At 54.0% G+C, this 14,676-nt stretch overlaps 1 protein-coding gene across 1 annotated transcript; it reads left to right on the plus strand.

The window, feature by feature from the left end:
* The first annotated feature begins 2,566 nt into the window (after positions 1-2,566).
* Positions 2,567-6,921, plus strand: FGF4 (fibroblast growth factor 4). Its single transcript, XM_033205956.1, has 3 exons — positions 2,567-3,225; positions 3,815-3,918; positions 4,457-6,921. The coding sequence occupies exons 1-3, from the start codon at positions 2,886-2,888 to the stop codon at positions 4,631-4,633; spliced, it is 621 nt and encodes a 206-aa protein (XP_033061847.1). The 5' UTR covers positions 2,567-2,885; the 3' UTR covers positions 4,634-6,921.
* The last annotated feature ends 7,755 nt before the right edge of the window (positions 6,922-14,676 follow it).

Genomic DNA, 14,676 nt, shown 5'->3' on the forward strand with positions numbered 1-14,676 from the left:
TTCACATTAAGAAAAAAAAAAAAAGTCAATGCAGAGCTTCCCATGAGGGTCTGGCAGCTCAGCCTGAGGCCTTTGCAGGTACCTCTGTGTGTCTGCCCCAGGCATAGTGGCAGATTGGGCAGGTTGCAGCAAGGATTGCTGATGGAGGAGCTCCTAGTGTACCTAGCCAGCCATTGACTCACAAACACCTATTGAGCACCTACTGTGTTCCCAGCACTGGAGGTACAACTGGCAACAACACAAATCCGGGCTTGCTCCATGGAGGTGACAATCAAAATGCGGCGGAGGGTCAGCTAACAAGTGCAGAAGGTTCTCTAAGAGCTCAAAGAAGTTCCAACCAGAAGGACCGGGTAGGGGATCCAGAAGGCACCCCCGAGTGGCTACGCCAATGGAGTGGCTTCTCCATTCAGGCAAATCTGAATGGGAGAAGTCATTGGCAGGAAGATCTGGGGCCAGGGGATATCCAGTGGGACGGGGGAGAGATGACGCGGTCAGCATGGCGGGAACACAGGAGCAGAAGGGAAGCAGGTGGGAAGCGGGGTCAAGGGCCAGGGGCACAGAAGGGGGTCAGATGCAGACAAGTGAGTGCTTCCTGGTGCATCCTTCACCCACAATTCATCCTTACCTGTGCTTTTGTTGCCTCCACTGGACATTTGAGGAGGCCAGGGCCTGCAGAGGTTGAGAGTGTGCTCAGGGACCCCCCAGCAGCAAGGTGGAAGCCAGATTCCAGATCAGTTCTGCTGGTAATTTCCAGCTCCCAAAAGCCCTGCTGGCTGTCAGTCCCCAGTCACCAAAAGCACCTATCCTGTGTGGGTGAGCCTGTAGTTCTGGGAGATATATCAGCCGCCTGCAGGGTCCTTTGCTGAAATCACAGCAAATAGGAGAGACAGGGAGAGGTCCTTGGGAAGCCCTAAATTGAGCTTGCCATGGGAGTCCTGGGGAGAAAGGTGCCTCATCCTATCAAAAGCAGGGGGAAGACATCAGAGGCCCTCTGCTCAGGTCAGCTGGCACAGGTGGGTCTCCAGGCCTGGGTCTCACTTCCCCAGAGGGCGTGTTCAGGTGGACCCAGGTTGAGGGAGGAAAGTCCACTTCCCATGTCATTTTGCAAATGGGGAGTCAGGGACCCAGAGATGGAAAGACTACACAGCAAGTGAGGGATGAGTTCTAAGTCCCCTTCACCCTGCACACTGGCCAACGATGTCTTCTTGGCACCAAATCTGCAGGCTCATCTGGGGGACCCAGGGACCCAGAGGCAGCCTGGTTGCATCTTGGCAGCTGTGAGCTGCAGCCCAGGAAGGCCCTGGTCTGGGTGGTGCTGCCCAGGCAGGCTGCAGGCCCAAGGAGGAACAAAGGGCCTCTCAAGGGGTGCAGAGCTGAGGCTCTGGTACTGCCAAAGACGCTTGATGACCCCCAAGTGTCCCCTTTCTGCACCTCAAAGTAGAGCCTTCAAGCCTCCCAGGTCCCCTCCAGGGGCACAAATAAGCCCCAGTAGGGTTCTGAAGGGGTCCCAGGAATCTCCCTGTGGGAATGCGGTGGAGGTGGAGGAGGCTGAGGTGGCCTGGGGACATATCTGGTCACAGGTGCTGGTGATAGGAGAGGTGGGGTAGGCACCAAGCCCCCTGCAGCTGTGGCTAGGCGGGCCTGCAGGAAGGGCCAGCTAGGCTCCTCAGGGACCACAAAGAACAGGGGTTTTCACACCTAGGTGGGCCTGCATCTAGCTAGGCCAGTCCCCATCAGGCCATAATGGGCACAGTGGGAGGTAGAACCATGAGTCAGAGAGGGGAGCCTTCCAGAGGCCTGGCTTGGGTCCCCGCTAGACTGGGGGCTCTGGCTATGGTGCATGGATATTTCTGCTGTGGAATCAGAGGAGCAGGGGATGGTGAATATCCCCTCTGGCCCTGTGCCCTGCCACCTGTCCTTTCATGGAGGGGTGTGTGTGTAGGGGGTGCAGGACCAGGCCTCCCGGGTGCGTCTCTGCCACCTTGCCCTTTGGCTCAGGTGGACCCCCACCAGGTATTCAGAACTGCAGCCCAGAAACGCGCCAAGCCTGTGGGGCCAAGACCTAGGGGGTGGGGGTGGCCTCCCTCCCGCCTGTAGCCAAAAGGCCCTCCCTTGCCCAGTCAGGCCTCGGTGTCGCTGACTGCTCTTACCCACCCCTCCTTCCCAGGCCGGTCCTCAAGGCCCCCGCAAAGAAACCAAGTTCCCGTGAGCCTCCGAAAGGCGAAGAGCAGGCAGCAGCCGCTGGCTTCTGCGCCCACTAGGAGCCTAGGGTGCCCGAGTTAGGGCTGCGCCAAGAGGGCCGGAGTAGAGAAGGAGACAGGCAGGGACAACGTGCAAGAGGCAAAACTGGCTGAAAAGCAGAAGTGTAGGAGCCGCAAGGGGCGGGACGAACAGGTCCGTGGGCCGGGCGGAGCCAAGGGTGGGGGCCGGGGTCCCTCCAGGTGGCACTCGCAGCGCTAGTCCTCGGCCTCCTCCCCTCCCCCGGCCCTGATTGGCAGGCGGCCTGCGACCAGCCGCGAACGCCACAGCGCCCCGAGCGCCCAGGCTAACGCGAACGGCCCCCCGCGGGAGCGGACGAGTAGGAGGGGGCCCCGGGCTATATATATAGCGGCTCGGCCTCGGCCGGGTCCGGCGCGCAGGGAGGCGCGCACTGCTCCGCAGGGTCCCAGCTCCAGCCGCGCGCTTTAGGCCCGGCTCGCTGCTCCATGCAGCCGGGGTAGCGCCCGGCGCCCGGGGGCCCCGTCGCTCGCCTCCCGCTCCTCCTCGGCTACGCACTCCCGCACGAGCTCGGCTGTGCGCTCCCGCGGGCCGCCACAGGCGCAGCTCTGCACCCCAGCTTCCCGGGCGCACGGACCGCCTGACGGACGCACGGCCCTCGGGCCGGGATGTCGGGGCCCGGGACGGCCGCGGCGGCGCTGCTCCCGGCGGTCCTGCTGGCCTTGCTAGCGCCGTGGGCGGGCCGAGGGGGCGCCGCCGCACCCACCGCACCCAACGGCACGCTGGAGGCCGAGCTGGAGCGCCGCTGGGAGAGCCTGGTGGCGCGCTCGTTGGCGCGCCTGCCGGTGGCAGCGCAGCCCAAGGAGGCGGCCGTCCAGAGCGGCGCCGGCGACTACCTGCTGGGCATCAAGCGGCTGCGGCGGCTCTACTGCAACGTGGGCATCGGCTTCCACCTTCAGGCGCTCCCCGACGGCCGCATCGGCGGCGCGCACGCTGACACCCGCGACAGTGAGTGGCGCGGCCGGGCGCGAAGCGGCGCGGGCGGGGGGCAAACGGCCGCCCCGGCCAACGCGCTCAGTCACACGCTGAGGCCTCAGGCGGGCACCTGCTCGCGGGCCCTGGGAACCGGGGCGGATTCGGGCTCCGGTCCCTTCTGACGCGGGGCTGGGGACGCACACTCTTGGTTCCGACAGCCCAGCGCAACCCCTGAGGCCGGGCCCCGCCTCCCGCCTTCGTAAGCTCGGGCTCCCAGCGCCGAATTCCATCGCCTTCGCCCGTGGGCACAGGGCGCGCGGTGCAGCCACAGGGGGCCCGAGACGTGCGCCCCGGCCTGGGCCAGGCTGGGGAACCGCTGGGGTGGGCTCGCTTCTGAAGGTGTGGGACTGGGTGCGGCCGCCGGAAGTTCCCTACACAGGCAAGCTAATCTGAGCTAGCGCAAGCTTGGGCTCCGAAGGCCCTTGGGGGCGGCTGCGCCGGGAACCCCCGGCCCTTTATCCCCAATCCCACCCCAGAATTAGGGTCCCCGGAGGCGAACAGGCCGAGGGGCGGAGTGGGCCAGGAGTCACCTGCCCCGCAATGACCTGCGCCCCGCCCCCAGGCCTGCTGGAGCTCTCGCCGGTGGAGCGGGGCGTGGTGAGCATCTTCGGCGTGGCCAGCCGGTTCTTCGTGGCCATGAGCAGCAAGGGCAAGCTCTATGGCTCGGTGAGTACCGCAGGGGTCTGGCCAGGTACCTAGTTGGGGAACAGCGGACATGGCTGGCAGGATCGTGGCTTCTCCAGCCCCACCTGTGCCTGGGTCTTGGAGGGGTGGCAGGGTCACCGGGTCACGGGACCGGCAGGCCTGCCCAGACAAAGGAAGCAGCCCCAAGGCAGGAACAATGAGGTTCCTGCCACCCCTGAGTGGGCCCCTCCAGCCCGAGGAAAGGGCGCTATCGAGAGCCCTTCTCTTCTCTAGTCCAGAGTGGTGGGTCTCAGCGTTGGAACTGCGGGCTTGAGGCTGGACACGGAGGGGATGAATTCCCTGGCTGCTAGGTGCAGGGCAAGTGGTGAGAGCACCAGCTGTTGTGGGCTGGCCGTGTCCCCTTCTCACCCTGTGAGGGTCTTGACACCCTAACTGCGCAGGAGAGACGTCTCAGCCCAGGGTGGGGTCTGGGACAGAAGGGGGTTCTGACCCCTGGCCTCAGGCTGGGTACCTTGCCCAAGGGGTGCCCCAGCCCTGACACTGCCCTGCTTTGCTCCAGCCCTTCTTCACTGATGAGTGCAAGTTCAAGGAGATTCTCCTCCCCAACAACTATAATGCATACGAGTCCTACAAATACCCCGGCATGTTCATCGCCCTAAGCAAGAATGGGAAGACCAAGAAGGGGAACCGGGTGTCGCCCACCATGAAGGTCACCCACTTCCTCCCCAGGCTGTGACCCTCCGGCGGACCCTTGCCTCAGCCTCGGGAAGCCCCCCGGAGGGGAGTGCCGAGGGCCACCTTGGTGCACTTTCTTCGGATGAAGAGTTTAATGCAAGAGTAGGTGTAAGATATTTAAATTAATTATTTAAATGTGTATATATTGCCACCAAATTATTTATAGTTCTGCGGGTGTGTTTTTTAATTTTCTGGGGGGAAAAAGACAAAACCAAAAACAAAAAACCAACTCTGACTTTTCTGGTGCAACAGAGAATCTTACCACTGGATTTCTTTAACTTGTCAAAAGTTGTCACGAGTGTGCTGCTATTCTGTGTTTAAAAAAAAAAGGTGACGTTGGATTCCGATGTCAACCCCTGTAGTATGGCGTGGAGCATCTCTCTGTCTGGAAAGGCCTGCCTGAGGCTTCAGAAGCCAGTTCAGGGAGCTCCCGGGCTTGGCTCTCTGCTAGCATCCTCAGAGGCCCGCTCCCTTTGTGCCCTGTTGCTATTAATCGGGACATATCGGTTTACTTCGGGTACAGAAAGTGCGGTGTCGACGTCCTCGCTGCCACTCTGTTTTTAGATCTGCCAAGACTGACCTTTGAACTTTCCTGTAGTCAATCTTCCTCGATCTACCAGATGGGAGAGACCCTTGGACAACTTTATAAACTCCTGTTTGCCTTTTTTGGATCAGCGACAGCCCCCATCGCTGTGACCACTGGGGAAAGGACGAAGCTCTTTCATAAATTCCATGGAGCGGAATTGATACCCCACTGGAAGGCTAGAAATGGACAAGATGGTGTGTTTGCAATCACAAGCAAAACCCTAGTGACGAAAAATAATGTGTGATGGCAGATGCTTCTGATGGTGTTGATAGAATATGTTTTTTAAAAGAAACCATCCAAACCCCCTCAAAACGGGCTTCCCTGTGCTTAGGGAGCTTCGGGCTAGAGCTAGCTATTATTTTAAGTGAAATGTCCTTGTAATTGTACAAAACAATTGGTGCAGTGTTTGCATGGAGGAGCCTGCTGCTTTCTGATGCATTCCCTGCTTAAGTGCGTTTAAACATCTACCTCACAAGCCCTGAAACCCGCGGTGAAACCTGCAGAAAGCTCAGACCCGGTGCAGGAGTATGCCATCCCAAGTGGCTTTTTTTTCCATATGTAGCCAAAAAGGATTGCAGATAGCGTCGGTGCGTCCTATTCGAACCTTGTCACGTTTGAGCTATCTTTACCCTGTGATTTACTTTTAGTAAGGGTGATCATGGTGAAAATATTTGCAGACAGCTGTTACATGCACTATATGGTCACCAAGTAACCTTATATTTTTCTTTATATATTTTACAAATGTAACCCCTGTCGTTGAAGCAACCGTGGAAGAGGCAGGGTCGGTGATGTTTAAAAAAAGGTCCGAGGTGATGGCAAACATTTAATTTTAATGAATGACTTTTTAGAGTTTATACAAAATGACCTTAGCTTGCTACCAGAAATGCTCCGAATGTTTCGTCAAGACTTTAATACTCTCCTAGGATGTTTCTGAACTGTCTCCCGAATTAACTTTATGGGAGTCTACAGACAGCAAGACTGGAAAATCTGATTGGAGTTTTTGTCTTTCACATTCCTTTTGAAAACTCTTTGTTCGAATGCAAATCATCGACTTAAAATACTATTCTTAACCAAGGCCTGGAAGAAAGAAGACACTTGCAAAGCCACTGAGACAGGACCACACATCTTAAACTGCTGTTCCTACAATGCAATAAAATGTTTTTAAGTTTTAAACCACACCCTAGGCTCCAGGAGTGTTGAGGAAAGATGCTGTTTGCAGGTCTCCATGCTGTTTGGGGTCGGGAGGCGGGGTGTGGCAGGATCATCCGTGGACTTTCTGGATTTTAATGTATTCACCTAGTGACAAACCATGATTGTGTTAAATGCCTTACATTATTATGAGATTTCTTGTCTCAGAGCCCAATCAGATTGTCAGGAATTAACATGTCTTAGGTTTGATCACCCTTGACCACTGCTTACAGATATTTCTTCAACAAATCATGTGTGATGCCTGTAAGGACGTAACTGTCCCTTTAAAATATTGTTCTCATATTGCTGCGATGGGGATTCAAGGTTCCTGTATGTGCCACTGTTTTCAGAATCTGTAGTTTTATACAGGTGCCGACCCTCGTTGTGATGTATGTGCTGTGCACATTGACATGCCGACCGCAATGATAAGCGTTTATCGTGTATAAAAGACGCCACTGGACTGGATGTACACGATGGGGAAAGGAATTAAAAACTATTAAAACTGTGCCTTGAAATGCCAAGACCTGGTTCCCTCCCCCTGTCTTCCAGGGGTCTTTCTATTTGAGGCCTGAGCCTCACATGGCTGGGGGTGGGGGTGGGGTCAGGAGAGATGAATTTTAGCCAGCTGTGTCCACACAAATGTAGCCTTGAAAACAGGAGCCTGGGGGGTGTGAGTGTCACAAAGTTTTGCCATGACACTGAGTCTTGCAGTTTATTCTCATTCTCCTGATGGGGCTAATTCCCGCCATTCCCACACTGTAACTAGCCCTAAACTCTGTGCCCCTCCCATTGGCCTCCTGTTCTCTAAAGCAATTTGCACTTCCCTGGGGGGAGCAGTGAAGCTCCAGAGCTGGCCATTAGAAGGCAGACTCGAGAATAGTTTTCAAAATCTAAGTAGACACCATCCATGGGTATTGAACTCAGTATAATGAACTGCAGCTAATCTTTTATTTTTAATTAATTACTTTTTTTTTATTGTTTTTTGAGATGGAGTCTCACTCTTGTCACCCAGGCTGGAGTGCAATGGCACGATCTCAGCTCACTGCAACCTCCGCCTCCCAGGTTCAAGCCATTCTCCTGCCTCAGCCTCTCGAGTAGCTGGAATTATAGGCACCCGCCGCCATGCCCAGCTAATTTTGGTATTTTTAGTAGAGACGGAGTTTTTGTATATTGGCCAGGCTGGTCTCAAATTCCTGACCTCAGGTGATCTGTCTGCCTCGGCCTCCCAAAGTGCTGGGATTATAGGCGTGAGCCACCATGCCCGGCCAGCAGTTACTGTTTTATAAGAAGGAAATGGAACTAAAGCTTATAGATATAAATCATCTGAGTGTATCAGTCACAGTAGGGGTACAGACTGTTTTGTGAAAATTTGAGTTCAATTATATACAATTATAGTATTTATAATTAGTCTTTCCTGGGAAGTACTCATGAGTGCAGTGGATGACTTTGAAAAAAGCTAAATGCTGATCTAATGTACCTCGAATCTGGGGTTTCCTCTCCCTGTAAGACATGTCCAGTTGCTTTGCAAAAAGGCAATCAGGGTTGGAAGATCCTTAATCGTACTTAATTTGCTCTCCAAGGCATTATGTTCTTCCCTTTCTAGAAAAAAAAAAAAATTATTATAGAGATGGGATTTAACTTTATTGCCCGGGCTGGTCTCGCACTTCTGAGCTCAAGTGATCCTCCTACCTCGGCCTCCCAAAGTGTTGGGATCACAGGAATGGGCCACCGAGCCCAGCCCTTTTCTGTCCTTATTTCTTGACTCCCATGATCTAGGTACGACAAAGAAATACGTAGGTGATGTTAGAGGGTGAACTATGTCCAAAAGATCTCTTCCAAAAGATATGTTGAAGTCCTAACCCCCAGGACCTCAGCATGTGAGTTTATTTGGAAATAGGGTCTTTATAGGGGTAAAATGAGACTATTGGGGTTGGGTCCAAATCCACTATGACGGGTGCCCTTGTACACAGGAGGCCATGTAAAGAGACACAGGGAGAAGGTGGCGTGAAGATGGAGGCAGATGGGTGATGCTTCCACAAGCCAAGGACTGCTGAAGGGTGCCAGCAAATGCCCAACAGCCAGGCGAGAGGCCTGGGACAGGGGTTCCCTCCCAGCCTCAGAAGGAACCAACGATGTGGACACCTTGACCTCAGACTTGTAGCCTCCAGGGCTGTGGGATAATCAATTGCTGTTGTTTTAGCTCGCAGTGTGTGGTACTTTGCTGTTACCGGCAGCCATTCACACTGGGGTGAGGATGGAACTGCAACCCAGACGATCCAGCCATCTGGATCTGCAACCCTTCATGCATGCAAACCCTGTGGGTCTCTGTCCACGTCTGTCCTGGCCAAACAAGGAATGGCTCATCCAGCTTTTAGGGTGAAAGTCTGCCCATCGTTGGCAAAATCTATCAGCTGAACTGAGCTTTCGTCTTGGCTTTCCAGCTCCTAGCATAGAGGGATGATGGGGACTCAAGGACAGATCCCAAGAGAGATTAAAAAGTCACTCATTCACTTTACATACTTGTTGAGTGCCTCCTTTGTGCGAGGCACAATTAGAGAAGAAAACAAGGATCCCTGCTCACCTAGAGCCTCATCGTAGCGAGGGAGATAACAGTGAATGAAGAACGCGGGTCACCTGGGAAGGTGGATGGTGCCAAGACAGAGAGAGAGCAGGGTGGGGAGGGGTGGGGGTAGGGGTGGGTGCAGTGAAGGTGATGACATCTGAGCAAAGACTTCAAGGTGCCACGTGAGGAAGCTTGTTCCGGGCAGAGGGAACAGTCCCTGCGAAGGTATGGGGCTGGCAGCAGGCCTGGGATGTTTAAGGCACCGTGGGATGGGCAGGGAGGAGGCAGAGTCAGAGAGGCCAGCTCCTGGAGCCTTGGAGGCCATGGTGTGGACTGGGCTTTTCCTTACGGTGAGTTTGTGCCATCTCACAGCCCTGGAATGGAGCAGAGGAAGGTTGAGATGAGATGGTTGGAAGCGGAGGAGTCCCAGGAGGAAGTGATTATGGGGATTCAGGCTGGGTGTGAGGTTGGTCAAGGCTGGTGCGGTGGGGAGTGAAAAGTCAAATTAAAATAGGATATGGGATTTCTCAAAATCAGCCTGCTGCCTAGGGGACCAACGTCTTCATGGCTGAGTGCAGGGTTTGGGACCAGCCTCACAGCTTCGCAGGTGGGTGACCCACGGCTTCCTCGCTGAATGACCATGGGTGAGCCAGGGGACCCCGCCTCACCTCTCCTCATGATTCCCACCTCCTGTGTCTGGCATGAGGATGGAGAAGATGATGCATGTAAAGTGCCTGTCACAGCAAACAGTGACTGTCATCTGCTAGATTAGACCCTACTTATCCAAAGTTTCACTTTCCATAGTTCGGTTACCTGCAGTCACCCTCGTATCAAAATATTAAATTCCAGGGATACACAGTTTGTATGTTTTTGTTTGTTTTTTGTTTCTTATTTTTTTTGAGATGGAGTCTCGCTCTGTTTCCAGGCTGGAGTGCAGTGGCGCGATCTTGGCTCACTGCAACCTCCGCCTCCTGGATTCAAGCGATGATTCTCCTGCCTCAGCCTCTTGAGTAGCTGGGACTACAGGACCGTGCCACCAGACCCAGCTAATTTTTGTATTTTTAGTAGAGACGGGGTTTCACCATGTTGGCCTGGCTGGTCTAGAATTCTGGACCTCAAGTGATCTGCCTGCTTTGGCCTCACAAAGTGCTGGGATTACAGGCGTGAGCCACCACACCCAGCTCCCTAATGGGCTATCTTCAGAAACAAGGCGAATGGCCCTGTGCTGGTTCCACCAGACCCAGCCTCTCAAGAGAAGACCCTGGCCACACCCTAAGGAAGGGCCTTTTCTCGGCATGACAGTGGCTCCTAGCACGAGCTAGAAAATCATCCCATTAACGGGTAGATAGAAAAGGACTGGGACATTAAGACCATAATTAAGTCTTTTAAGGTAATGACAATAAGACAGTCGTCCCTCCTTATCCACAGGGGACAGGTTCCAAAACCCCACTGAATGCCTGAAACTGCAGATAGTACTGAACCCTATACAGGCGTCCCCTTGGTATCTGAGGGGACTGGTTCCAGGACCTCCCTCGGATGCCAAAATCTGAGAATGCTCGAGTCCCTGATATGAAATGGCATAGTATTTGCAAATAACCTACGCATGTCCTCCCAGGTCCCCTAAATCATCTCTAGATTACTTACAATAGCTAATAAAATGTAAATGCCATGTAAATAGTTGTCATACTGTGCTGCTTAGGGAATAATTACAAGAAAAAATAATCTGTACATGTTCAGTACAGACCCAGCTTTTACCCCTCCCCCTGCCCCCCGCCCAAACGTTTTGGGTTTTTTTGTTTTTTTTTTTTGTTTTTTTGAGATGGAGTCTTGCTCTGTCACCCAGACTGGATGGCAGTGGCACAATCTCAGCTCACTGCAAGCTCCACCTTCTGGGTTCACGCCATTCTCCTGCCTCAGCCTCCCAAGCAGCTGGGACTGCAGATGCCCACCACCAGGCTCGGCTAATTTTCTTGTGTTTTTAGTAGAGACCGGGTTTCACCATGTTAGCCAGGATGGTCTTGATCTCCTGACCTCATGATCCACCCACCTCAGCCTCCCAAAGTGCTGGGATTACAGGCATGCGCCACCACGCTCGACTACTTTTGTAGTTTTAGTAGAGACAGGGTTTCTCCTTGTTAGTTAGGCTGGTCGCGAACTCCAGACCTCAGGTGATCCACCCGCCTCAGCCTCCCAAACTGCTGGGATTATAGGCGTGAGCCACGGTGCCTGGCCCATCATTCAAATTCTATATACTTCTTATGAAAGGAAGGAGGGAGGCTGGACACAGTGGCTCCCACCTGTAATTACAGCACTTTGGGAGGGCAAGGTGGGAGGATCACTTGAGCCCAGGAGTTCAAGACCAGGCTGGGCAACATAGTGAGACCCCCATCTCTACAAAAAATTTAAAAAATTAGCTGGATGTGGTGGTGCATACTTGTAGTCCCAGCTACTTGGGAGGCTGAGGTGAGAAGATCCTTTGAGCCTGGGAGGTCAAGGCTGCAGTGAGCTGTGATTGAGGAAAGTGACGTCCGTGCTGGTCCATGTCCTGGGGTGGGGAAGGGGGACAGCAACCCAGCACATGCCCACCCTCCCCTAGGACCCCGTCCAGGCAGGGTCCTGGATAGAGCTAGAAGAACTGCAGCCACTGTAACAAATCAAATTGCCCAGGAGACCCAGGGACTGGGACACCCTTGCTAGGTAACACAACATCATTTTCCCGCCCACCCCTGTCCCCAGCAAGACTCCTCTGCTGGGTCTCAGATCCTCTCCACTGGGAGGTACCAGGGTACCTCGGCCTCCGTGAGTCCACACCCAGTCACAGCCGTCCCCAGCCTGTCCCTTCTTCTGTCCAGGAGCATAGGCCAAGCCCTCCCTCCAACCCACCCCTCCCCCAGCAGCCTCTCACTCCATCTAGTTGGTTTCACCTCATGAACTCTGCAGTCTAAAGACCTCTCCATCTGCACGGGACCTCAGTGCAGGCCCCCTCTCCCTGGGCCTGGGTGGCTGCAGCAGCCCCTTGACTGCCCCCTCTCCACTTCTTCCTCCACACTGACAGGCCCTTCTCTAGGGGCCTTCTCACCATGCAAGCTCCATCCTGCTTCCTGGGCTGGGATGCTTTCCACAGCCCCATGACGTTCTTAGAGCTGCTCCGTGCTTTGCATGATGTTCTCAGGTGTGCATGCCCACTGGTGAGCATCTGATCCATGCTCTGGCCCCAGCCAAAGAGGAGACCCCGAGCCAGTTCCAGCCATCCAGCCAGTGACCCAGCACACGTGGCAGCCACACCCGGCTGGCCAATGGGAAGCACACCAACACTGGCTCAGGAGATTGGTGCATCTTTTTTATTTTTATTTTTTGAGATGGAGTCTTACTCTGGCACCCAGGCTGGAATACAGTGGCATGATCTTAGCTCACTGCAACCTCCACCTTCCAGGTTCAAGCAATTCTCCTGTGTCAGCCTCCTGAGTAGCTGGGATTACAGACACGCACCACCACACCCAGCTAATTTTTTTTTTTTTTTTAGTGAAGACGGGGTTTCACCATGTTAGCCAGGTTGGTCTTGGACTCCTGACCTCATGATCCATTTGCCTTGGCCTCCAAAAGTACTGGAATTACAGGCATGAGCCACCACGCCTGGCCACAGTTGGTGCATCTTTAACACATTCGGTAGCTCACTTACTTCCAAGTCCTCCTTTCAGCCTTGTCTCTTGCATTTATAGCTAAACAGGGTTTTCCTATTGGATGGTGTCTTAGTCCATTCAGGCTGCTAGAACAGAATACCATAGGCCCAGAGGCCTGGAAACAACTGACATTTATTTATCTTCGTTCTGGAGGCTGGAAGTTCATGATGGGGGTGTTGGCATGGGGGGGATATAATGAGGGCCCTTGTTCTTGCACTGCTGTGAAGAACTACCTGAGACTGGGTAATTTATGAAGAAAAAAGGTTGAATTGGCTCATGGTTCCACAGGCTTTACAGGAGGCATGGCTAGGGAGGCTAGTTTCCTAGGGAGGCCTCAGGAAACTTACAATCTTTGCAGGACAAGCTTCACTGGAAAAACATTGTCCCTTGTCATATACAGAAGGTAGCCCACGATAAGAAACACAAAATGATGTTGAGAATTTCTTGCAAGATGCAGGTGTCTGCCAAAAGCTCTGAGCCTCGGGCTTGCTGTCTCTTTTTCTCCCCCCACTCCCCCCCATCCCGCCCCGCCCCAAGAGAGATTTGCAAGTGTTAGAGGGGTGTTAAGGACTTACTGTCACCAAACAGAGACTTGCTCTTGGGAGTGAGAATGGCTGAAAGGGAATAGCTTTCTCACTGGGCGATTCCATGTGACTTAATGTGACCAACCCATGTTCCACCTGGAAGTGTCTCTCCTGCTACGGGCCAGAGTGGCACCTGGGGCAGCACCCTGTTAATCCACAGAAAGGGTTCAGCACAACCCCAGGCCGGCGAGTGCTCACAAGGGTAAGCTGTGATTTCAGTGACTCCTATGGTTCGTTGGACGCCACTGTGGACACAAAGAGGAAGCTGAGGTTACCTTCCTAGACAAAGCAGGTCTGTGGCAGGTCCCTGCAGGAGCTCCCAAGGCATCTGACCCAGGAGGGAAATTGCTCTTGGCAAGTGACCTCGTATCTTCAAAGGGTTCCCTGTCCCCAGGGCCACTCACAGCACCTAAATCGGCCAGAGACTCTGCAACCCTGGGCCGTCCCAGAGCACCCCACTTAGGACTTGCTTGCACATGGCTCTCTGCAAATGTCAGATTCCTGACAAAATGATAGACGAAGCTAAGTGGTGGTGAGTTCTTTGACTCTCCTCTCACTGAAAGGTGGTTGCCAATGTCCCTTCCTCTTCAGTCTGAGTTGGCTTCTAACTGCTTCCACCAGTAGCATTGGCAGAAGTGCCACTGTGTGATTCCTGAGGCTGGGTCACCACAGGTCATGCTTGGAGCCCTGAGCCACCATGTCAGGTTCATACCTGAAGAGGCCATACTGGGAGGAAGCGCAAGCCGCACAGAGATCAGAAGTCCAACCACTGGAAGAGGGCAGAGTGGGAGGAAGCCCAAGTCACACAGAGAGGCCAAGTGTAGGTGTTCTGGCCACAGTCCTAGCTAGATCTGGACTTCAAATTGTCCCAACCCAGACATCGTACATGTGAAGAGGCCTCCAGGGTGGTCCCAGTTCACATCCATTTGAGTCTTCCCAGCTGAAGTTCCAGATGTCGTGGAAGAGACGAGCCATCCTACTGCATCCTGTCCAAGCTCCTTGTAACAGAACCAGCGAGCTCAATAAAATGGTGGCTGCCATGTACCACTGAAGTTTGCGTCTGTTTGTCATGCAGCAAGAGATGACAGGACAGGCGCTAATGGAGATTTGGGGAAGAGAGCGGTGAGGCACGCACCCCATTCTCTCTGCAGCCCACTTCCTCCCTGGGGCCGTGGTGGGACATCCAAGGCAGGATGATTGTTTGGGCATTTGGCTTCTTTGGGCTGGAAGGGGAGCTGGGACCCATGGTGAGGAACAAAGCTTGCCTGTGTTTGTGGCTCCTGGCAGAATCCAGGATTTTCATGTCCTGAAGGGACTCCAGTACCAACAGCCAGTGCAAACCCTTGCTAATGTTCCCAGATGGCTAATAATGCCTGCTGAGCCCTGAGGACCAGGAGGGGTCCCTTAGAACAGGATGAATTGTTCCCAGCCCCCAGAATTGGC

The sequence above is a fragment of the Trachypithecus francoisi genome, unplaced genomic scaffold (genome assembly GCF_009764315.1).
Source record: "Trachypithecus francoisi isolate TF-2019V2 unplaced genomic scaffold, Tfra_2.0 Lachesis_group8, whole genome shotgun sequence".
Taxonomy (NCBI): Eukaryota; Metazoa; Chordata; class Mammalia; order Primates; family Cercopithecidae; genus Trachypithecus; species Trachypithecus francoisi.

What these genes read in the sequence shown, in the direction of transcription:
- FGF4 (XM_033205956.1), top strand. Translation starts at nt 2,886, where the DNA reads ATGTCGGGGCCCGGGACGGCCGCGGCGGCGCTGCTCCCGGCGGTCCTG. An exon ending in GCACGCTGACACCCGCGACA is followed by an intron (nt 3,226 to 3,814) that starts GTGAGTGGCGCG and finishes CCCCGCCCCCAG; the next exon opens with GCCTGCTGGAGCTCTCGCCG. An exon ending in AGGGCAAGCTCTATGGCTCG is followed by an intron (nt 3,919 to 4,456) that starts GTGAGTACCGCA and finishes GCTTTGCTCCAG; the next exon opens with CCCTTCTTCACTGATGAGTG.